This window comes from Cricetulus griseus (genome assembly GCF_003668045.3).
Source record: "Cricetulus griseus strain 17A/GY chromosome 1 unlocalized genomic scaffold, alternate assembly CriGri-PICRH-1.0 chr1_0, whole genome shotgun sequence".
Taxonomy (NCBI): Eukaryota; Metazoa; Chordata; class Mammalia; order Rodentia; family Cricetidae; genus Cricetulus; species Cricetulus griseus.
In genome coordinates, this window is record NW_023276806.1 from 158,971,648 (window position 1) to 158,996,848 (window position 25,201).

A 25,201-nucleotide genomic window follows, 5' to 3' on the forward strand; every position below is an offset into this window, starting at 1 on the left:
TTTGGGGCAGGACATACTGTGAAATGGTGTTAAACTGAATGGCGAGAGATACCAGTGTTTCCCACTTCTCCACTTGGTATAGAATCTCCAGAGACTTCAACACATAGTCATGGATCCATTTCAAATCGACCACGTTGATATCATCCAAAGGATGCTCGAAAATCAGGCTGGAACCTCCGTTATCGGATTTGATGTTCCCATAACAGCTGGGAACGCTGAAGTCGCCTTTGTCTTCAACTGGCTGCAGGAAGCACATGGAGATAAGATGCCCAACTTAAGGTCTTACTGCATGTTCTGGTTAATAAGTGTGATAATGCAACATGAGAAGGAAGTGAACCCAAAGGAAAATTAATGTTATGTGAGTCACAGTTCTGTAACGGGAGATGGTGCTGTGCAGTAAAATCTTCAGTGAAGATGAAAATGTGCCAGATCTGTATGCAGTCATTTAATACAGCCACCAGACGTGTGGCTTTGATTATCTGAAATGTGATGATACAACTGAGTTTTTAATTTTGCCTGGTTTTAACTATTTTACAATGTAACTTGTTTAATGACAGCTAATATTTATTAGACAGCTTGGCATGTACTCACTGTTGATTTAAGTAATGACATTAAACTGATATGATACAGCTTTTAGGAAAAACATTTAGTTTATATAATAATAATCTTCCCTGGTATGTTGGGCACATTAACTAGCATGTAGAATACTTCACCCAATTCCTTAATATAAAGGTCAATTTTATGGAGTTGTCTTAGTTGGGGTTATTATTGTTCTGATGAAACACCATAACCAAAAGCAACCTGGGGAGGAAAGGGTTAATTTGGCTTACATTTCCATATCACTGTTCATCACTGAAGGAAGTCAGGACAGGAACTCAAACAGGGAAGGAACCTGGAGAAAGGAGCTGATGCAGAGGCCAAGGATGCTGCTGCTTACAGGCTTGCTCCCCATGGCTTGCTCAGCCTGCTTTCTTATAGAACCCAGGACCATCAGCCAGGGATGGCCCCACCCACAATGGACTGGACCCTCTCCCACTGGTCGATAATTGATAAAATGCCCTAAAGGCTTGCCTACAACCTAGTCCTATGAAAGTATTTTCTCAATTGAGGTTCCTTTTCTCAGATAACAATCGTGTGTGTCAAGTGGACACACAAAACTAGCCAGCACAACTGACTCCTTGTCAACTTGACACACAAACACATCACTGTTAAGCCACAACCTTTCCTTTTTTATTCATCCCCAATATCACATATTAATTTCAACATCATAATATAAACACTCAAATTTAAAAAGTTCCGACATGAGTCTTACAAATACAGTCATTTTAAAAATTTGGTCTCTTTTATAAAATATAAAATCTGTAATTGTGCACTCCTATAAAAATCAAAACTAACTTAAATACTTTCTTACTTCAAGAGGGAAGAAACAGGGCACAGTTACAAGCTAAACAAAGCAAAAACAAACTCCAGCTATGTAAATAACTCAGTGTCCAATGCTTGGAATCTACTCATAATCTTCTGGGCTCCTCAAAAGGGCTTGGACAGCCATTCATAGCACATGAAGCTTATCTTCTAGACTCGGGATGGCTCCACTCCATTGCTGCTGCTGCTATCCTTGGTGATCTTCCTCTGGTACCACTGGAATCTCCAAAATACTGGGATCTCTTGCTATGACTACACTGCACTTTCACCAATAGCCTCTCCTGGGCTCTCTTCAAGATGTGAAGCCTCAACTTCTCTGCCTGACCCCTTTTGTCCTGGGCCTTCAACTTTTAATGAGCTTTCATCGTCACCAATGGCCTCTGCTTGTCTCTCACAGTTCTAAGTCTCAAGTTGCTCTTCATGCCTTCAAACTCAGTACCACCTAGGAGACTCTCATCCATGACCAAGTTCAGCTTTCATCATGAAGTCTAACCTTAGCCTCTGGAACACATCTTCTGTGTGGGGACTCTGAGGAAATACTTCTCAGGAGATTTCACCTCCAGCATGCTGGTCTCTTAGTCACTTACCTCTGGAACTTCATAAGGTAGGCCTCAATCAATTGCTTTTCTCTCAATAAATATACCTATCTTCTAAGCTTCCACAGGACAAAACTCACCAAGCTTTGAACACTCCATGACTTTTCTATACAAGAGTTCCAAAGTCTTTGCACAGTCCTCCCAAAAGCAACATGATCAGGTTTGTCACAGCAACAGCCCATTCATAGTACCAATTTCTGTCTTAGCTGGGTTTACTATTGCTGTGACCAAACATCCACATCACTTTTCACCATCAAAGGCAGTGAGGGCAGGAACTTACACAGGGCAGGTGTTGTGCAATATTATTTTTACTAGGTAAAGATGAGTTACATTTGTTCATGCTGCAGAATATTATACTTTAACTCTGTAAAGGTGTGTTACTTTTGTTTATTTTTGTTTATTCTGCATTTGTTTAATTATGTAAAGATACTTTGCATTTGTTTCACCTTGCCTGCCTAAGGCACCTGATTGGTCTAATAAAGATCTGAACAGTCAATAGCTAGGCAGATATAGGATAGGTGGGGCTGTCAGTCAGAGAGAATAAGAGGAGAAATCTAGGCTAAATAAAGTAAAAATGAGATAAGGGGGGACATACCCTGGACAAGAAGTCAGGTAGCCACTAGACAGACAAAGACATGGAGAATCAGTGAAAGTAAGATATACAGAAGTAAGAAAGGGAATAAGCCCCGAGGCAAAGGGTGGATAAAGAGAGCAGGATAATTTAAGTTAAAAGAGTTAGCCAGAAACATGCCTAAGCTAAGGCTGGGCATTCAAAACTAATAATAAGTCTCTGTGTCATGATTTGGGAGCCGGTTGGTGACGGAAAAGAATAAGTCTGGTACAGGCAGGAATCTGGAGGCTGGAGCTGATGCAGAGGACATGGAGGGGAGCTGCTTACTGGCTTGCTCCCCACGACTTGCTCAGCCTGCTTCCTTATAGAACCCAACACCATCAGCCCAGGGGTAGCACCACCCACAGTGGACTTGGTCATCCCATATCAATCACTAACTAAGAAAATATCCTGCCTGGTTGCCTAGTCTTATGGAGGCATTTTCTCAGTTGAGGTCCCCTCCTCTCGGACAATTATAGCCTGTGTCAAGTTGACATAAAAGTAGCCAGCACAGAAGATTTTCTCTAGAGGTATGACTTTTATATGGATTATTTATTTATTTATTATCTTATTTTATTAGAAACAAGCTTCTTTTACAGGTCAATCCCAGTTCCCTCTCCCTCTCCTCCTCCCCTGCCCCCTCACCCCCCTATCCCCTATCTGCTTCCCAGGGAGGGCAAGGCCTTCCATGGGGGATCTTCAAAGTCTGTCATATCATTTGGAGCAGGGCCTAGACCCTCTCCCATGTGTCTAAGATGAGAGAGAGTATCCCTCCCTATGGAGAAGGCTCCCAAAGTCCATCCATATACTAGGGATAAATACTGATGCACTACCAGAGGCCCCACAGATTGCCCAGACCTCCATACTGACATCCTCACTCAGGGGGTCTGGAATAGTTCTATGCTGATTTCCCAGCTATCAGTCTGGGGTCCATTAGCAACCCCTTGTTCAGGTCAGATGTCCCTGTGGGTTTCTCTATTTTAACTATGGTTGTACTCATTTCCCATGAGACCCGATGCTTGTGTATTCCTCTGAAAATCCCTGCAGCAAAGCAAAATGTATAAGGTCCATCTAAGGGCCAGGCTATAGCTCATAACAGCCAAACAGGGTCATCATTCTGCCCTGGTGACTCATTAGGGGTAACCATGTGCCATAGAGGAAAAGCATTAGCAAAGATGGAGGCTGAGCAAGGTCCATTCCTTCAAGATAGAAAATCATGACTGTCATCTGGCTACAGAGGTTCAAAGAAAGAAGAGGTGCTATAGCACATATTGTCCATGTGACATAACGCCAGTACATGGGACAAGCTCAAAGGGAGCCATATAGTGAGTTATGGGCCCAGGTCCCAATCCACTGAATCTGCAGTGTCACATATGTGTGTAAGGAACTAGTTCCAGTCCCTGTCTCTTTGATCACCAAGTGGAGGCCTCAGCACTCGCCCTCCTCTCATTGGCCTGTCCCACTCAGCCCTTTCTGACTTCCCATGCTTACATACTTTGTCAGGTACTGGGTTCATTTCTAGGATGAAGGATAAGGAAGTTCTCAGTGGTGAGTGTATGTCCCAATACAAAGTTCACTAACAACAAAGCTGGGATTCTATCTCAAAGTATCTTCTTCATCATCCATTCCTCCATTAACTCCAACCTGATGGACAAGGGCAGGGGGAGCATGATATGTTGCCAGACAATACTAAATAAGAAGCAAGCAGAGCACTGAAATAGCTTTTTCGGGGTAGAGATTTGTATGTGGTCTAAAATTTTCAAAATTAGTATGTGCCATGTGCAATTCATTAAGAAGTTTTATTAAAGACAACTTTTGCACCAAAAACAGTAGGGAAAGTAATAAGAGCTGTGTACCTTCTACAAGCTTCAATAGCTTTCAAATTTTAGCGTACACACAGTTAGCTCATTATCTTTAATTATATCCCAGAAATTATACCAATCAATCTATAAATATTTCAATATGACCTCCAGAGAGTGAAGAATTCATTTTACAAAAACATAACCGTAATATTATAATCCTACCTTAAAAATAGACAAAATTGTGCCGGGCATTGGTGGCGCATGCCTTTAATCCCAGCATTCGGGAGACAGAGGCAGGCAGATCTCTGTGAGTTCGAGACCAGCCTGGTCTACAAGAGCTAGTGCCAGGACAGCCTCCAAAAGCCACAGAGAAATCCTGTCTCGCAAAACCCAAAAAAAAAAAAGAAAAGAAAAGAAAAGAAAAGAAAAAATAGACAAAATTAAGGGCTGAGGAGATGATGCAGTGGGCAAACGTACACACCGCCCAAGAGTGCCAACATGAATCTGAATCCCAGGACCCGTATAAACATCAGGGACACACAGTAGCATCTGTGCTCCAGGGCAGGATGGGAGATGGACATGGAAGCTTGAGGGCCACCTAACATGGCATACACAGCCCAACAGCACATCAACAAAGAGACCTTAGCTCGAAAAAGGCAGAAACAATATCAGCATGTGAGGATGTTTGTGCTGTGGCACACACATAGCTGCAAACACAAATACACGTATAGACACTACATACAGAGACACAATCACACACACACACACACACACACACACTAGCAAATCCCTTAAAATCATTTGTTGACAACCACACTGAAAATGTTCCCATTTCCTGAAATAAGATCTGCACAAGGCCCAAACACTGCAATTTGGGTGGCACAAATCCTTTCTAATCAATGATTTCATCTCCCTCTTTATTATTTCATTTTGTTGTTGAAGAAACCATGCTGCTTCCTGGAGCACTCCTGAGGGCTCGACTCTGTTGATGTGTTCCTAAGACTTTCTGTGAAATGTTCCTCTGCAAACTACATTTGTGTCAACTGTGAGGTCTGAATGCTTGATCTGATTAGTTTGGGTTTGTTTCTGACTGTTGTACTCCAAGCCACTCTTCCTCCACTTAATTCATTCACCAGGAACTGACAAGACTTCATAGTGCAAACACAACACCTTTCTTCATTTACTACCTGAATATTTGCATTTAAGTTTCCCTCACAGTCATTAGAGGCAGAATAACCACACACAGCTCTAGTCCCTTTAGTGGAAAACAGAGTTTAATGCCACATTCTAGGTGCTAGCTGTTACTACTTCCTTTGGGTCCCCTTTTAATTTCACTGCCTCCCTTGTCGTTTTCTCAAGCTTGTGTATGGTCTGCCTTCAGATTCTCCATTTGTCCCATTAACACACTGTCTTCTCTGTGCCAATACCATAGTCTCCCAGGTATTACAGCTTGAATAAGCCTTCAGTTGGGTAGTGGGTCCTGAAAGCCCCATTTGTTTTAAAGCCCTGCTGCAGTGGTGGGGGCTGGGACCAAGAAGATTCACTTCCATTTGCTTTTGCTTATAAATTTTAGAACTGTTAACATTTTTTTAAAATGCCTTTTGGATTTCCATGGATCAACAGACCAAGTTGTAACTGAGACCAAGTCTTCCTGATCATGGAGAGGAGGCATTTCTCTTTAACTTCATCTCTTGTATATTTGAGTTTCCAATATAGAGATTCTACTCCAGTTGACAGAGAGTTGGTGGCTTCCACTCTCACCAATTTTGCCACTTTTGCCACTTTGGGCTTTAGCCTCTCGGCTGTTGTGACCAGTGCAGCAATAAATAGGGGTGCGCAGGAGTCCCTTAACTATTTCTTTGGATATATGCTCTCTGGAAGGACTTCAAGACCATACTAGAGTTCTTTGTTGAGGACCCTCTGTACCACTTCCACAATGGCTTCACGAATTTCCAGTTGCATCGACAGTGAGTTCCCACTCCCCTTTCTCCACTCCATCATCGTCACTTGCTATCTTTTATCATTTTTAAGTCACCATCACCCCAACTGGGGGAGGTGACAGCTTAGAGTAATTCTGACTTGCATCTCCCTGCTTATCAGTGATGGTGAGCATTTTCAAAATTACCTTTGGGATATTTGCATGTCTTTTTCCATTTATTTATATATGTATCTATTACGAATGTGTGTATGTGTACATGATGTGTAGGAAGCAGGCTTGTGTGCATTCCATGGCATACACGTGAGGGTCAGAGCACAATTTTGTGGAGTCAATTCTCTCCTTCCATCTTTGCATGAGTTCGACCTCACCATCTGTGAATGTCTTATTTTGAAAAATGTCTATATAAATGTATTGCTGGTTTTCAATCTGCATATTGAGATTTCTTCTTTTGTTATTTAGCTGAGTTCCAAACACACTTTAATATTGATTCTTCATCACATGTATAGTTTGCAAATATTTTCACCAAAGCTCTTTTTTTGTTAGAGAAAGTAGTGTACACATATGTAAGTGTATAAGTGGGCATGTGTGGGTGCTAGTTATGTATGTGTGTGCACGTATATGCAGAGGTTGAAGCTGAGAACTCTCCTCAGTCTCTCTTTACATTATACACTAAGTCAGAGCTTGTCATTTCAGCTAGTCCAGCCAGATGGCTTGCTCCAGGGAGCCCATTTTCCACTTCTTATGAAATAGGAGTACAGAAAGGTCACTATGCCTGCTTAGCTTTTCCATAGGCCCCAGGAGAGCCTAACTCCAGTCTTCATACTTTCTTGACAAGCACTTTGTCCACTGAGCCATCTTTCCAGCCATAAGCTATCTCTTAATTCAGCTGATTGCTTTATTTTGAGTTTGATGTAAGCCTATTGACTACAGCTTTATTAAGCCTTGACATATTATAAAATCACATATTTCTACTTTTGATTCCTTTCCCATTTCAATGCCGTAATGTTTCCAATGTGATTTAGTTCACCCTTTCATGTTTGGTATTTTTGATGATATATCTCTTCCCATGTTTTTTCTTTTTCTTTTTCTTTTTCTTTTTCTTTCAGTCATTATTAGTGTTATGTGTACCTGAATCTTTATTGGACATTTTTTCCTTTTACTGAAAATAATTTTTTTCTCACATAATATATTCTGATTATTGTTTCCCCTCCCCAACCCCCTTCCCATCCAGATCCACCCCTTTCTGGCTCTCTTTTTTTTTAAAAAAAAAGGTTTCTAAAGGATCATAATAAAACAAAACATAATACAATAAACAAAAACTAACACAATGGAATTGGACAAAATAAACAGAAAGGGAAAAGTTCAAGAGAAGGCACAGGAAATAGAGATCCACTGGTTCGAACACTAAGGAATCCCATGAAAACACTAAACTAAAAGTCATAATATATTCTCAAAGGACCTGTCTTGCTAAAAGAGGAAGAGAGAATAAAATATGTATGTATTATTATGTGTGATACATATAATATATATATATATATATGTATATAATAAAATTTGAAAAAGGAAAAGTCCTGACATAATATTGTGAAATAAGGAGCCTCCAAAGATACTGCCTGTTTCCTGTTGGTTATCTAGTGCTAGGTATGCAGCCTACCTACCCATAAGAATAGTTTTCTTCCCCTTTGAGACTTCTTTGGAGGAAACTAAATTTTTATCTACAACTTATTATGTCATTTGGAGATTGTGTCTGGGTTAGGACTGAGGGTATGTCCCTTTAACCTTCAGCTCTAGGACCCCATCTGGTGCACATCTGTGCAGGCCTTGTAGATGCTGCCTCAATCTCTGTGTGTTATGCTTCTTAGTGTTCATCATGTTTCTCTTATGAAGAACAGCTGTGTCTTTTTCTACCCAGTTAAACAATCTGTGCCTTTTAATTACACTGTTTAGACAACTTGCATTTAATATAGTTATGGATATTACTGAGTTAATTTTAATAGTTGTCTTAGTCAGTGAAGACTTGCTGTGAAGAAACAACATGACCATGAGACTCATACAAAAGAAAACACTTAATTGAGGCTTGCTTACAGTTTCAGAGATTTGGTTCTTTATCAGCATGGCAGATGTGGTGCTGGAAAAAGAGCTGAGAGTTCTATGTTCAGATCTTCAGACAGCAGAAAAAGAAAGACTCAAGGCTTGGAATGGGCTTTTTAAAATTTCAAAGCCCACTACCAGTGACACATTTCTTCCAACAAGTCTCATACTTCCTAATTCATTCAAATAGTGCCACTCCCAATGAACCCATTGGGGCCATTTTCCTTCAAACGACCATAATACTTGCTATTTGCTTTCCAATATGCCCTTTATATGTTTTGCCCCTCTATTCTTTCTCTCCTTCTTTTAAGTTAATTATTATTTAGTCTTTATTAGCTTTTTGTTATGCTTTGTATTGCTATCATACACTCCATGGATTATGGCATACATCCTTAAATGACCACATCTCACTTAAAATTAATATTGTAACACTCAGCATAATTAGTTTAATTTTATTTACATGCTTTGTCTTTCATGATATTGTTACTAGATAGTTTCCTTCAGAAATGGTATGTTATATCTCAATGCGTTTATGACTTTGCTAATTTTCAATGTTTTTGAATGTTGTATTATTTCTATTTTATATCATAACCTAAGCCACAGTGTGATAGATTTTCAATAGTTGTAAGTCTTAGTGCCTGTAGCAATAGAATAGGGCTGGACAGACCACTGAGATAGAGGTAACCAGCAGCTTGGCTTCCATATGGGTTAAATGCACTAAGGTCAATTCATACAGGAGATAAAACTCAGTAAGGGTTTCCTCTCTTTCCTTCAAACAAACTGGATTTTCAGGCTAAGATATTTTAATTAACATTAATGCAAGTTATGTGCTGTGAACAAAATTATAATGAGAAGCAAATTAAAAACAGACAAACCAAATGGGAACACAAGAAAAATATCAATTTCTACTTATCCCAAGCTTCATGATAAAAGATATTTTTTAATTGGATACAATAAAAATAATTACCCAAATGTCCTTACCTTGACAGAATTGGTGCTTTGCAGCTTTATTAACATGTCAATAAGTAGTTCTGTGCCCAGAGAGAATGGTAATACACAGGCACAGAGAAAGCTGTCCTGGTTAATAGGAAAAGCCTTGTAAGTATCCACAGCCTGCTTCAATAGTATCTGCAGCTCCTGGGCAAAATTCCAGAATGCCCTGCAGCAGTTTTGCAGTAAAGTCCAATAGCCACCACGGTAAGCAAGAACCTAAGACAAACATTACATTCAGTACCACAAAGTTCCAAAAGTTATGTCTGAAAAATTTGACTTTTTTCTGCAAACATATATATCAATGATTTTTAAAAATTAACAAACCATTCAATATGTGCCACTCCCATTCTCAACCCTGTGACATATTTACATACATTAGCTAGTTTGAGTCCATCATGAGAAGCATACATACTCTAGCACTCTAGAATGAAGAAATGAAGCCTCAACCCACTGAGTGAAAAAGTAAGATTTACACATTCATAACCAGAATTACTGAATCCCATTTTTATAGGTTCTGGGGATTCAGCAGTGAGCAAGGGCAACTGGTCTACCTTTCTGCTGCTTAAGTTTACAAGAGAATACCAACAACAGTAAGGTACACAAACATGGGATTTCAGGGAGAAATATATTTTATTTTAAATAAAACAAAAACTGGAGATATGACTCAGCAATTAATAGCACATAATGTTTTTCCAGAAGACCTGAGTGGGTTCCTAGCACCTACATCAAGTGGCTCACAACCACCTGCAACTCCAGCTGCAGGAAATCCAATGCCTCTGGCCTTCTGGGACACCTGTGCTCATGTGCACATGCATGCATGCACGCATACACACACACACACACACACACACACACACACACACACACACACACACACACGGAAGGGATCATTGGCATAAATGGACATAAGTGGCTGATAGAATTAGGAGGCTGACACAAGGGTAGAGCTTTCATAGCCTGCATCATAAATCATCCCTTGTGCTAGAGGAGAGAGAGAAGGTTATGGTTCCCCAGTAGTCACAGCATCAATGGAGAAACACCCAATATTATCACAAAAGAATCATTCCCCCTTGTTGCAGGAAAGCAGTCAAGGCACATGCATCATCGTAGGATCTTCATGGCAACAAAGGTCACCAAGGAGGTTCTGGACACAAGGATGACAGCTAAATAAGAATATGTCCTCTACCCACACAATCAGACAATGCATCATTAGTATCCTAGCAGGCAAACCTCTATATAGAAAGGGTGCATATTGTACACACCCGAGTTTATGGATGCCACTCATGTCTGGTCTACTGCATGGGCAAAGAGAAAGGATTGCATTACCATTGCTCTACTGCAACATGAGAAGACTTTCATAAAATGATCCAGTCCCCAGTTGAGTGCTCGATCCTTCTCTCTGGCATTAATACCAACAGCTAACTGAGATTCTGATTCATAAATTAACTGTGTTTTTATCTTGGAAACGCTATCATCACTTTTGGAATTCCAAAATGTAGTAAAATCTTCAGTATCTGCATTCCAAAAATAAATCACAACACTGTAAAGAACATTACTCAAAAATAAAAATACTAAGCACAAAAATGATCAGAAACATGCATTTACATTCCAACAAAGATGGCATATATTGTGTTATGGTAACACATTTCCATGTCACATAAACTTGGAGAAGGAATGGAACAATCTGAGGCACAACCAACCACGGGAGGTTTCCAGAGAAAAGGGTACTTATAAGCTAGAGGACAGCAGGTATGGCTAACCCCATGGGGAGACACAGAAAAGAGCACTTCGGGCTAAGGTGGGGGCAAAAAAGAGCAATGTGGTAAAAAAGAATGAACGTGTGTTGGGGAAGTGATGACAGAATCCATTGTCCTTTCATCTTCCCAAACAGTCATTCCCAGGACCTATGATGCACTCTTGAGTGAGCAGCACCCTGGCCATTCATTCCTCTGGTAAGGTGGCATCAGTCCAGAAGTGTTTCACCTGCCACAAGTCTAATGTCCTGTCTGCAGTATCATAGTGGGTTGAAGCTAGGGACACTCTATAAATGTCAATTAACGTACAAAAAAAGTCAGACTTTTTGTCTTTGGAATTTCTCTTCAATGATGTGCATATTCATAATACGATATATGAGCACCAACCTACACCTAAAAGAATCAAAATATGTCAAATACCTCACTAGGGACTAACAATATCAAGACAATTTAGCTAGCTACTTAGAACCCTGGTCAGCAAAAAGGTCCACAGTGCTTAAATGCCAACATTAAGGAATTGGAGAGAGGGACAAGAGCACTAACTGGTCTACCAGAGAACCTGGGCTCAAGTCTCAGTTCCAGTCCCCGGGGATCCAATCCCCTCTCCCGGCCTCCACTGACATTAGACATACACATGGTGCGCATACATACATGCAGTCAAAATACACCTAAAATAGATATTTAATACCAGTGTGAAAAATAAACATACATAGATTTTTTAATAGCATAAAGATACTAGAAACACATTTTTATTTGTCAAATAGGATGTAGTCAAGATAGAAAAACCTGTAGTTTAAAAATAATATTCCAGGTTCTATCATCTTTACAGGCAAGGATTAAAACTCAACTAAATTTGACAGACAAGAGTCAGTGCAGTATCCAGGTAGGAAGACCTCTATGCCTGTATGTCTCCACCACACAGAGACTGTAGAAACCAGACCATATAACAGATCTTGTCCTGCAAACAGGATATTATTTCATTCACCTTGAAGTAGCTTTCACAGAAGGTACAAATTGGAGACCGTAGGACAACAGTGGATTGCCTCAAGTTCAAAATCAGCTCTCATGACTGTATTTGTGCCTGTATCAGTACACTGACGGAATCTATTTGAAAATTGACTTCCACTAAGACATCGCACCTGCTAGCAAGTCTTCTCCTAGCTTGAACAGTCAGAGGCTGCCAACACTCAGCAAAGGAGAATTATATTTGTAGAGCACTCAAAATGATTTATAGTGGAACATTATATACTTAATTGTTAAAGTTCAACAAAGTGATTACCAAAACTCACCAACACAACTAAATTGCTGGGTTTTTGAAAAGTACATGTATATTTCCTTATCAACAAGCACACACATGTGCATGTGTGTGTGTGTGTGTGTGTGTGTGTGTGTGTGTGTGTGTGTGTGTGTGTGTGTGATACTCTATGCTTGTGTTAGTGAACAAAAATTTAGAGGCAATTAATTCAGTTGTCAATGAGCACATTTCTTTTACCTCCGGATTGGTTGGGCTTCTTTTTTTTAGAGGCCATAAGAAAATCCAGCATTGTTTTGTAGTTGTCTACAGCCACCTTTGCTGTTGGTAACAATGTTCCAGAATTGTACAGTGAGAAGTAGTTAGGGTCACATAACCGGAAACTGAAAAGGGGGCAAAAATTAATTATATATATGCATATATATTATATGTAATATATAAATACATACAATAAATATATGCATAAATAATACATAATATAAATTATATATATATATATATATCAGATGAAATAACAACATAAACACCTAAACAAAACTGAACTGTCTTAAATACAGCCAATTTTTATTTTTAAAACATTTGTAGTTGTGATTTTAGATCATAAATTCTCTTGGCAGGTAATCTGCCCCTAGCATCTTACCTCAGCCTTTTCAGATTATACAACGCAACACTACTAATAGGGGCTTACTGTATCTTTCCCTAAAAGGATCCTAGAAGTTGGGGACAAAGCCTCTCTACTTGCTCTGAGTTCTACAGAAATAATTTATGTTGGGCTGGAGAGCCAGCTCTGTGGTAGACCAATTGCCTAGCAAGTGTAAGGTCCTGGCTTTAATTCCTACTAGTGCAATAAATAAATACCACTAGAATAATAAAAGCACATGATTTAAGTACAATTTAGTGAAATTAACTCCTGTTTAGAATATGTCTGTAACCATGTTTCTTTTTAAAAATAAAGTCTGATCACTAAATAGTCTTACAAATAAATATGCCAAGCACCCACTAGTAATTACAATAAAGTCAAAGTCAGCAGTAAATTGCCCCTGACCTAACTTTGACCACTGGTTGCTTTATTGTGCTGTCATCAGGCATAGTTGGTGACACATGACAATAAAACTTGAAGACTTCTTGGTGCCCAGAGGATATCAAGGAAGCCTGTGTCTTAGCTTCTTTGGGCCACACTACTAAGCGAACTATTGCCTCTTTGGCCCTGGACTCATTCTGTGGTCTAGGATATTGCCATGTTCCCATCCCAGCCTCAGCTGGCTAGCCACTTGAATGCAGATCTGTGATGATTAGTTTTGCAAAGGTTACTTTTCCAAGGGTTCTAACCAAACTTCTGGAGAAATAGAAGCAAGGGCCAAATTCATTTTGGATTTTAACCAGCATTTCTTTGCCTCGGTGGATTGCTGAATAAATGCCCTCTTATTTCACATCCCTTTCTTCAGTCTTTCCTCCAGCCAACCCATTTTGTATGTTCCTACCAAGGACACTCCTTATCAAAACTCCTTAAGAATCTCCTACCCTGTAGAACAAAAAGTTCAGATTTAATTCAAACTGAAGGCCCTTCATGGCTTGGTACTGACTGACTTTCCTATTTCTTACCACCTCTTTCACATGCCCTAGATTTCCATCAGACTATATGGGATTCTCATCCTCTTTCCTACCTGGACTCGACTTACATGATTCCAACTACCAAGAATGCCTGCTTTTCTGGCTGGTCATTTCTAAATCTTGCCATCCATCAACACCCAGCAGTACCATCTCTATTAACCCATTCCTATAAGGTCAAGCCAGAACACAGCCAACAAGTTGTAGCAAAGAATTTATAAGTGCTTGACCATCTACCAACAAACAGAGTTATGCATGGGTGCTTATGATACCTACCAGGCTCCAATATGTATATCTTGTCCATCTTTGCATACTCATAGCATCTAGCTCACTGCTCTGTATGTTAAGAGTTCTTTGACAAGTACCTTTTTGATAAAAGGCTTTATATCACCATTGCAACAGATACCTACCATCCCTTAGTATAATCGTTTATTTTTCAAATTGCCTATGGAATTCATGACATATCACATTAGAAAATCTGTCCTCTGTTTTTACAGGAGTCAAATATACCTCTGAATGAAAGCAATGGTGACATGATGTCTACTAATATCAACAGTTACTATGGAGTTACCCTTGCACTACAAGCTATACTGACAAACTTACTCAAAAGGCTTGCAAATTAGCACCTCATGAGATATTATTGAGCATTTATTTGGGAAAGAAACCAACATAACAAAATGGAAAATACAGTAATGGCCAGTATAATGCAGATATTCTGTAAATGTTGCTACACTGAAGCTCCAAGCACTCCAGTGTGCAGTCCATGTCCATGAGATGGATAGAGGAACACTTAGAGTATCATTCCATACCTGACATTAGACTGCGAAGAGCTGTACCTCATCTTTGTGCGCTCAGAAAGCTTTAGTAAAAACAAATGGAAGTGTGCACTTGCCAGAAACAAGTTCATCTGAGCTCTCCAAGGGAGCTCTTCAAGAATTATTTGATGACACCTCTTTCTTTTGATATAGTTTAATATTATGGGATTCAAGTTATCTGCCAGGCTTCGGTATGCCATTTTCTTAACATCAGTTCTCTTACTTCTGCCAAAGGAAAAATATGTTTTGAAGTTAAATAAACATTCAATAAAGAAAAATTATTATAGCTGGGCAGTGGTGGTGCACACCTTTAATCCTAGCACTCAGGAGGCAGAGGCAGAGGCAAAAGCAGGTGGATCTCCAAGTTGAAGGCCAGCCTGGTCTACAGAGTGAGTTCTGGGACAGCCAGGGCTACACAGAGAACCCTTTTCTCAAGAAGAAGGAGGAGGAGGAGGAGGAGGAGGAGGAGGAGGAGGAGGAGGAGGAGGAGGAGGAAAAAGCAGAAGACAATTTGTACAGAATATATCATGAAGTTATATGCAAATCATGAAGTTATTTGCATGAAGTATATGCAAATTTCTGGGTCATTTATCATTTCCTCAATTCTCAAAATGTAAAATAGTGTGAAAGAGAGCCTGCAAGGAGAGGCACAGAAGACAAAGACAATACTTAACTGCCTTCAAGAATCTCCTGTGTTTCAAGCCGGGCGTTGGTGGCGCATGTCTTTAAACCTAGCACTCAGGAGGCAGAGGCAGGTGGATCTCTGTGAGTTTGAGACCAGCCTGGTCTACAAAAGCTAGTTCTAAGACACCCTCCAAAGCCACAGAGAAACCCTGTCTCGAAAAAATAAATCTCCTGTGTTTCTTGTTAAAACAAGAGCTCTGCTTTTCCATAATCAAAAGGCCACTGGGATTACACAAGCTATGCCATGTTCATATTGATCAGCTTTTTCAATATTAAACAACAATTTCATTTCTCTATATTGGTCCTTAAGGGAAAAAAACAATGGAACAAAATTTTTCCTAACATTAGTTAGACTCTACAGGAAATAAAATTTCAATCAAATGTAGATGAAATAACTTCAAAAATTAACACATTCAATACACTACCAGTGGAAAACATTCAACTTTTATTTGATAGTTTATATTGGAGTCTGATTTTGTTTTCAGAGAGTAAATCTCATTAGGTAGCTCAGGCTAGCCTTGACCTCTCCCTCTTCCTGCCTTGGCCTTCAAAGCACTATAATAGTTCAATTTTTAAATGTATTTTTATTTTTTATGGCACTGGTGTTTTGCTATGGATGTCAGGCCATCAAGAACTAGAGTTACAGACAGTTGTGAGCTACCATGTGGGTGCTGGGAATTGAACCAATGCTTTTAACTGCTGAGCCATCTCTCTAACCCAGTAATTCAAATTATTAAAAGATAATGTACATTTAATCTTTCAAATGGCCATTCCTATAGATAACCTAGTAAATTGTTTGCTCTGCAAACATGAAGACATGAGTTTGGATTCCTAGAACCCACATATTGTGGTGCACACCTTAATTCCATCATGGGAGGTAGGAACAGAAAGGCCTCTGGTGTTTCTAGCTAGCCAGTCTGGCTAATCAGCAAGCTCCAAATTCAGTGAGAGACCTTGACCCAAAAATTTAAATAAAAAGAGCAATTGAGGAAAACACTCAATGTCAACCTCTGACCTCTTAATGAAGGATCAAATGAAAATATCTCATGTACACACACCAAAAAAATCAAAATAGTTTAACTATATTTATAACTAATTGTTCACAGTAATCATTTTGTTTCTTCAAAACAGTCTATTTATTTTGTACAACACATAATGACATTGTCACATTGGTCAGCACCATTCTTTGTGACTTACATTGTGAAAAGTTAACAAGTACACACACACACACACACACACACACACACACACACACACACACACGCTAGATGATAGATAGTGTAGACAGGTGAGTGTATTTTCTGTACACAGTGGCACAAAGTAGAAAATGTTCCACCACCAGAGAGGATGCTAATGTTTAATTGTGCCCTAGCAACAAAATCTATCACCATGGTATGATGGCCACATATATCCTACAGTTTGCACTGAACTACACACATATACAGAGAGACACATGTATAATAAATTCACATAAAGCTGCTATACTCTGAATAAAGTTATTGGACTGCATTACTCCAACACCTTGGTTTGTGATATTGTGGAGAGTTGCAGAGTCCCTTGGAAACTACCTCTCATAACTGCATATAAATCTTCAATTATCTGAAAAGAAAAGTATTTTAAGAGACATGTTGCAAGCATGTCCATATCACAGGATTTTGGGAATTGTAGGTCTCAGCCTGTAAGTAAGGAGAAAAACAAATGAGAGGCTTGAACACTAAAAAAGAAAAAGGCAGACCTTAATCCTCTGTACATGCTCTGACCATCCACACAGACAGCCTTAAGTAAATTATCAAGTCATGCAGACAATCTACATACCAGGATTCTAGCATAGCTCTATTCAAAGAACAGAAGAATTCAGAAACGTAATTTTAAAGTCCACACAAAATTGTGCTTTATATAGCTAACAAAAGATAAGCAACACAAGGAGGGAGAAACCACACAATGTATCAAAAAACATTACAAGATCTTAAAATGCAGTCTATATTCTGTATTCTACAACAAAGACATGGTGCTGCAAAGAAACAAAACACAACTTCCTTCCCAAGATGGTGTGTGTGTGTGTGTGTGTGTGTGTGTGTGTGTGTGTGTGTGTGTGTGTGTGTGTATGTGTGTGTGTGTGCTCAATTCTCTTTTCAAATTCACAATAGAATTATAGAATTCTTCCTATTACACAGCAAGCTAGTGTTGAGTGAAGAAAAACAGCATGCTGGAGGGGCACTTTCTATCAGTTTTCCTTTAAAGCCAAAGTAATTGCAATAGCATGTTATCGACTCAGACAACAGGTAAATAGACTCATGGGATACAGAAGAGGTCCCAAAACTAAATCCATTAATAGTCACTAAATAACAAAGGTGACAGTGACAATGGAATCTACTGTTAGAGAACTGATGACCCAATATATGGTGCCATCTAAATTGACTATCATTAGATGAGCCATAGAGATGGCTCATCATTTGAGAGCACTGGCTGCTTTTCCAGAGGACCTAGATTCAGTTCCCAGCACCTCCCCCATGGCACTCAGAGCCATCTGTAACTCCAGTTTGAGTGTACCCTCTCTTCCAGCCTTCATGGACACTGCACACACATGGTGCACATACATATATGAGAACAAAATACCCATATTCGTGAAATAAAAATATTTTGTTTAAAGCTTCTGTCCTCTGAAAATGAAAAGCAATTCATAACTTGGTCTCAACTACTGGCTGCCACCAGTGGCTCCACAGCTAAAACTCTGTAGCATATTCTATTCACAGCATTCTCTAATTTGTGTTGGTTACTGTACCTCTATCCTTATCATGTAAGTTCCCTGAAAACAGGGATGTGCCTGCACTTTTATCATTTGACACTTTCATACATTTACATAATGAACTTCAGTCATTTGTCCTCCATCAGCTCTCTCATCTCCCTCTCTTTGCCACTGGAGTCCTTTTCTTCAACAACCCCCACCCTACACATACACACTTTCATGTCTTCTTTGTTTGTGTAACCCGTTGAGTTTGATTATTTCATCATATCGGGTTTTCCAGTGTATCCCTAGTACCCAAATCAGTGCCCAACAGGGAGAAAACCTCAAATAAGCTAGTGTTGACAATCTATCAATACCTTTCATGCTCCGGTAGTTCAAAAATGGATGGATTCTTGAAAAAAAATTCCCTTAGAGTTTCCTTTTTCTTCTTTCTTCTTCTTGGTAGCCAGTCTGCAGTCTTCATGGAAAAGAGAACAAATGCCATAAGTTAAAATTGGAACATAAAGATATTAGCTCCTCAATGTAATGCTTACCTTCTAATCTTGAAACACACTGATTTTCCTACATCCTTTAGTAAAAATTACTATCAAGGGGTTGGAGAGATTGTTCAACACTTCAGATCACATATTACTCTTCCAGAGGATCTGGGTTTGATTCCCAGCACCCACATGTCAGCTCACACCCATCTGTAACTCCTGTCCAGGGTATCTTAGGCCCTCATCTGCACACTGTGGGTGCACACATGGTACACAGATGTGTATGAAGGAGAAATATCCATACACATAAAAATAAATTAGCTATAAAAAGTAAAAATGGACCCTTTAGACAAAAAAACTCTGATGATGAGAACATCTACATGATTATTTAGGAATTTATAATTTATTATAAAATTATGCATATTGGTATTTCTGTTTCATGTTCTAGCAAATTATAATCAACCATCTCCGGACATATATTCATCAATTTTATCAATATATGAATAGTATATTTATTGATCTTCATTAATTTTATTAATTATTAAAACACATTTTTTAAAAAACTTACCCTTCCAATCTCGATAACTATAGCTTTATACTTCTTGGGAGATTTGGGTATCTTCTTAGAAAAGGTGTTTTCCCTGCATCTTAGCCTTTTTGCCCCAATGAGGGACTCATTTCTCCTAATCCACACAGGAGAGGAAAAAGTCAGTCAAACATATGGACAACCTTTGGGCAACAACCTCAGAGTCATAAATCTCTAATGAACACTGTCATTGAAAGTATGTAAAATGTAGAGTGCCCAGACTGCCTGTCCCATACATCACTTAGGTGAGGATCCCGGGACATGAAGGGCAGCTGACTTCTTAATAGTACAATGTCATTTATACTGAAAACTTGTGAAAAGAGTACATGTTCACAGGAAAAGAGGAAAGAGATGAAAGTGTGGTGAAGGTTGGACAGAATTTTACTGAAAATGATCTATATTCATTTCCCTCCACTATCAAGACAAAAGCCACATCCCAGTGGCCCTAAACTAACTGCCTTGTTCCTGACTTCAGTCTTTTCAGTCCCAACCTGCATAAACTCCCTGCCACTACTGTCATTTGCTATACTTTCTCCCCACTTCCCTGGGGAGTGCTCAGCCTTATTTCCCCATCATGGCTTCCCGCAGACTTGTTCTCCAGACATACTTCTCTCAGTATCTTGCTATTGACATTTGTCAGTTAATTTTCCCGATGAAATGGATGCATTCATTGTCTGGAATTTCTACTTCTTGCTAGAGAGAGCAAAATTCTGTTCTAACATGATGAATGGGAACCAAAACCTTGAGTGAAATGCAAAGCTACAAGGTTAATACAATGACCGGGTGAGTCTAGCAACTAGTTCCTGGGTTGGAATACACTGCATGATGAAAATTGATTTTGTTCGTAGTAGTGGTTGGCATAGTACTACAATTTTGGGTACTATAGTTTTTTGCTCTGTGTGTGTGTGTGTGTGTGTGTGTGTGTGTGTGTGTGTGTGTGTGTGTCTGTCTGTCTGTCTGTCTGTCTGTCTGTCTGTCTGTCTGTGTGTTTGTTGCATTGTGTGTTCACATGTTTGAATGAGCAGTTATGCAGGTATGTGGTGGCCAGAGGGTGACATGATATATTCTTGTCTGATCTTTTATACACACTCTTACTCCCCTATGACAGGGTTTCTCTCTGAACCTGGGTTTTGGTTATTTTTGCTAAAACTGGTGGTCAGAAAGTCCCAGCAGTTGTGTCTCCACCATGCATGGTACTAGAGTTGTATATGTGCTTGGTCACACATGGTATTTACATGGATGCTGGGAATGGGATTCACACTCTCATGCTCATCCAGCAAATATTGTTATACAGTGAGCAACCCCCCAATACCTCAAATCAGTTTTTATGAAGATGAACATGGTCTCTCTGATTGGATGGGACTCCCACACAGCTGTGGGAATTCTGAGACTACCCTGGTTATTTAGGCAAATATTTCATCTGGCTAAGCTATAGTGTTTGGACAAGTGACTGCCAGGAACCTGGTGACTCCTTCATTTCCAAGCTGCAACCTGAAACTAGAACTTTCAATCAGACAAGTCTCTTTGCTATGTTCTCCTTCTCTCATGGCACCAAATGATCAGTGTGGAGGGAGCCATGTTATTGCAGAAAGAGATGGGAAGGAGAAGAGGCCCACGATGAGCACTCTCCACCTACTGCCATTTGTTCTGTGCACGCACAACCTTCATCCATCAACACATGGACCTTCTCCAGCCCTGCAGCTCCTCCTCACAGCTTGGTGTAGCTCTGAGAGTTTTCAATAGTGTTTATGGTATATTTTGGTAAGTCATATTCTCAAATTTCTATGAACTCAACGTTAACATTTACTTTTTGACTTCTTCATTCTTTTGTTTACTTTTATTAAGATCTGTCTCCAACAAGTAAGTCCCAGCAACTCCCTGCCTAGTATTTCACACACAAGGATCTATTATTCTTGACATTCTATTCCTCTTACATTGCTCTTTTTCAAATACCATTCATCATTCTAGCCCATCCTACAATTCATCTGAAGGAGTCTGTATTGAAGTTATAATAAACCAACAAAGTAATTTTAAGATAATAGAAATCTTTACAAAATTATGTCTGACTAGAAAGTGATGTACCAACTTTCCATTTTACATGTAACATATGTGTGCCTTATATAAAATTGTGTTTGGTCTTCTTCATGTTAGTCAACACTCCCACACAATCTCTGGGAATTTTAGTCATGTACTCCATAAAAATGGGATTTTTCATTATACTTTCAAGTTCATACAAGAGAGCTACTGATTTTGCATCTATCCATCCTATGAAATTCAACAGGTTTTTCTGTTAATTATCTTTAAGTTTTAAAAAACAATTATTTGCCAGTGTCACCATTTTCACATTATTTCACTGTGGAATCCATTTAACAAACATTTTTAATTCTCCATGCTGAGGTAATCATAAAAACTCCCAATTTCTTACTATAATGGCAAGAACTTTCAGAGCAATGCTAATTGGCAGAAGGTAAAATAGGTTTCCTTGTTTGGGACTTAATAGAAAATCATCTGATTTCCATTTTACAGGAAGAACCTTTGAACTTACCAGATCAATTTTAGAAAACACCAGTGGTTCCTTTGACCACCAATGATAACTATATTTTGATATCTCTTACTCAATCTGCACTGAGAATAAAATCTTATGACTGGACTTACATGCTGGTGTTTATCCTGGATTTCTGCCTCTATGCATTGCTCAGTACACTTGATTCATACTTTTTTCTACTTGCTTACTATTGTACTGGGTTTACTGGTCAGCTTTATCACTACGTGGTGAACAGCTGTATGCCAAAGAAAAAGTATTCATTCGTTTCTTTAAAATATGAAAGAATTGCTCTGAACAAGCTTTAGCTATCCAAGTCTTTCTCCTGCTTTTCTCAGTTGTTACATTTTTTTCCAGATAATTATCACTTTCAACTAGATTTGGAAGCATATTTTCTCTTCTTATGACCTATGTTTTTCTTTTTATTATTATGCTCATGGAAATTTTTATTTTATTCATATTCATAAAGAATGATCCTTTGTGGCAACTGAACTGACTTAAAACCAACTTTTCTTTCTCTGTGTAACAGTTCTGGCTATCCTAAAACTCATTTTGAGACCAGTCTGGCCTCAAACTCACTGAGATCTACTTGCCTCTGCCTCTGAAATGCTAGGATTAAAGGTACGTGCTGCCACCACCTGACCTAAAACCAACTCATAATTGATTCATTTTTATTTTTATCTTTTTTTTCTTATGTCTTTCTTCGATTCACATTTTTTTATTTCTTGACTTTAGTGAAAACTCCTTTTGTCTCATTTTTTCTTCTCTGTAACAGAAGATGCTAAAGTTAAGGACTGGTTCTCACTGCTGCTCTGGTTGTCTCTGATACATTGGATTTCTTGTTATCATTAACCTCCTAGAAGCTTTAAGACATCTTTATTCTCTACAGGTTGGAAATATAAATTTATCCTATTAGTTACATACATCTGTATCTTTCCTCTTTAGGTTTGTTCCTATCCACCCTGACTTGGTGAAGACATCCAAAAACATGTCTTTGACCTCAGTATTTTTACAGTTAGTCAATTATCTCCCTACACAGACACAAATCTTCTTTGTCTACCAGCTCAGCTGCATTTACATTTACCCCAAAAGTTGTTGACATTTGCAGAACTAGCATTGCAAGTACCTTTTCAAGAAGTCATAAATGGGAGCTACCATCTCCACCATGAGTTGAAACTTCTCATCATTCATACATTTGAGCATAACTTGTGTAAAGAATTCCAGGAATCTTGGTCTTTGTTTAAATTTCATGACTATAGAAACAAGAAGTTTATTGGAGAGTTAGTATCCTCTGGCAATGGATGCCAAAAGGATACTATTGCTAGCCATCTTTAGTCACGACATGGATTAATCTGCTTTTGGATTTCCACATGTTTATTTTATTTTTAATTAAACTATTACACTATTCCTTCCCTCCCTCTCCAACCTCTCCCATCCCCCCTCTATTCCCCATCAAAATCTTGGCCTCCTTTTTAAAATTATTGTTCACAGACAGACACATGTACACACACACACACACACACACACACACACACACACATGCACCAACAATTTTATATAAGAAAGACCTAATGAGTCTGTATGGTGTGATATATAATATATATATATATATATATATATATATATATATATATATATATATGATTTTAGGACTGACTATTTGCTATTGAAAATCCAATTATACCCCCCAGATGAATGTAGCTCTCACCACTTATCAAAGAAGCCTCCTTTGGTAGCAAATGAAGATCATTATAGAAAGCCACAAGTGGTCAAAATGCAAAGAACAACTAACCATAGGGTGCCCAACCCAAACGGATACATCTACATCAAAACCACTATGTTAAAGGCTCAGGGAACATTGTGGGACAGTGGGTAGAAACAGTGTAAGAGCCAAAGGACCAGCAAGTCTGATGGGAGATTGTGTCTTCCAGTATGACAAGGAATCCACATCCATGAAATGTCAACATTATCTCAGTCTGAACAATGACAACACCAATCAACATCCGAGAAGGATGAGAGAAACCTTAGGGGGCCCCATCCCTAGATGAACGACTGCTAAGGGGGAGGATTATTCTTCTCCAGGGATGAGCCCCCTTACTGATTAGATTTCTCACTTACAAATATTAAAGAGGTATATGTTGGATGAGCTACTGCTTTCTTTCACTGGCCACTGGTATTTTACACTGATAGTTGGTTTATTCTATAAATATTAAGAACAATTTAACTGAAGCTGCTTGTGGTGTATGGCTATCAGGAGGAAGTGCTGGTCACATCTTAAACTGATTTGTACCACCTGTCACTCAGAGCAAAACAAAATGCCTCGTGCCTTCAGAGCTGAATTGTAAAATGACGACGGCACTTTCCAGTGCCCTTCTTTTTGTCGGCTTCATAATGACACAGTTCTTCACTTCAAAGCCTCTTGGGAAGGCTCTTCCTTCCCATATTCAAGTTCCCTGTTGAGGTGCCTCAGTTACTTAGCAGTCAAGAGTCTGCATTGTTCTCCATGGGTGAGGACCCCAAGCATACAACAGAAGCAACCTGCCGAATAGCCACTTTCCATCACTCACCTTCCTTCATGGCCCCTTTCATCGACCAGTTTAAAACCACAGGGTAGAGAAAGATGGGATCCTCTGCTCCAGAAAGTTCAGCTGAGCCGTCTAAAGTAGAAACATGAGTAAATTCTAATTTCTATTTGGATCTCAACAACCAAAACATAGAAATCTTTTGGAGAGAGTTTTAAAAATAGGGGAAATACTCAATGAAATACTAAAGCATGAGCCTTAAAATATCAAATATACCGTATTTTGGAGTGAGGAAACAAAAATCAAGTATTTACTTTCCTTTCCCACCATCAGATCTAGCAGTCATATTAACCCCATTCGAAGGTACTTGTTTTGGCACAGAACACCCCATCCAAGTTCTAAGCACAAAGTAGATTTATTTGCCCCAGAGGGACAAAGGGCAAGGATAAGGGACAAAGACAGGAGACAGAAGACAAGGGGAAGGGAACAAGGAATATTTGTCCCAGAGGGACAAAGGACTGCCTCTGGAGAGAGAGGAGACAGATGTGGCCCATAGGGAAATGGCAGTTTGCAAAGGTAAGGGGGGAAGCCCTGTTGTATGAAGTATTTCATTTTAATTGGGCATGTTAATTAGGGCAGTCAAAGGGGACTTAATACTTTGATAGCTGGACCTTGGTAGTCAGTCTCAGGAAAGAGTCTGGCATAAGGAAGAGTACAAAGAAGGGAATGGACCTTGGTGCTAGGTTTAGGAATGGAATCTAGC

At 39.1% G+C, this 25,201-nt stretch overlaps 1 protein-coding gene across 1 annotated transcript in view; it reads right to left on the bottom strand.

Annotated features, from left to right (window-relative positions):
• Cfap54 (cilia and flagella associated protein 54) overlaps positions 1 to 25,201 on the bottom strand; it is a 293,678-nt gene that overhangs the window by 158,225 nt on the left and 110,252 nt on the right. The window contains 9 exon segments of the mRNA XM_035451711.1: positions 18 to 241; positions 9,442 to 9,669; positions 10,780 to 10,967; positions 12,700 to 12,842; positions 14,877 to 15,107; positions 18,669 to 18,769; positions 19,357 to 19,471; positions 23,043 to 23,169; positions 24,484 to 24,573. Coding sequence (XP_035307602.1) covers positions 18 to 241; positions 9,442 to 9,669; positions 10,780 to 10,967; positions 12,700 to 12,842; positions 14,877 to 15,107; positions 18,669 to 18,769; positions 19,357 to 19,471; positions 23,043 to 23,169; positions 24,484 to 24,573 — 1,447 coding nt within the window.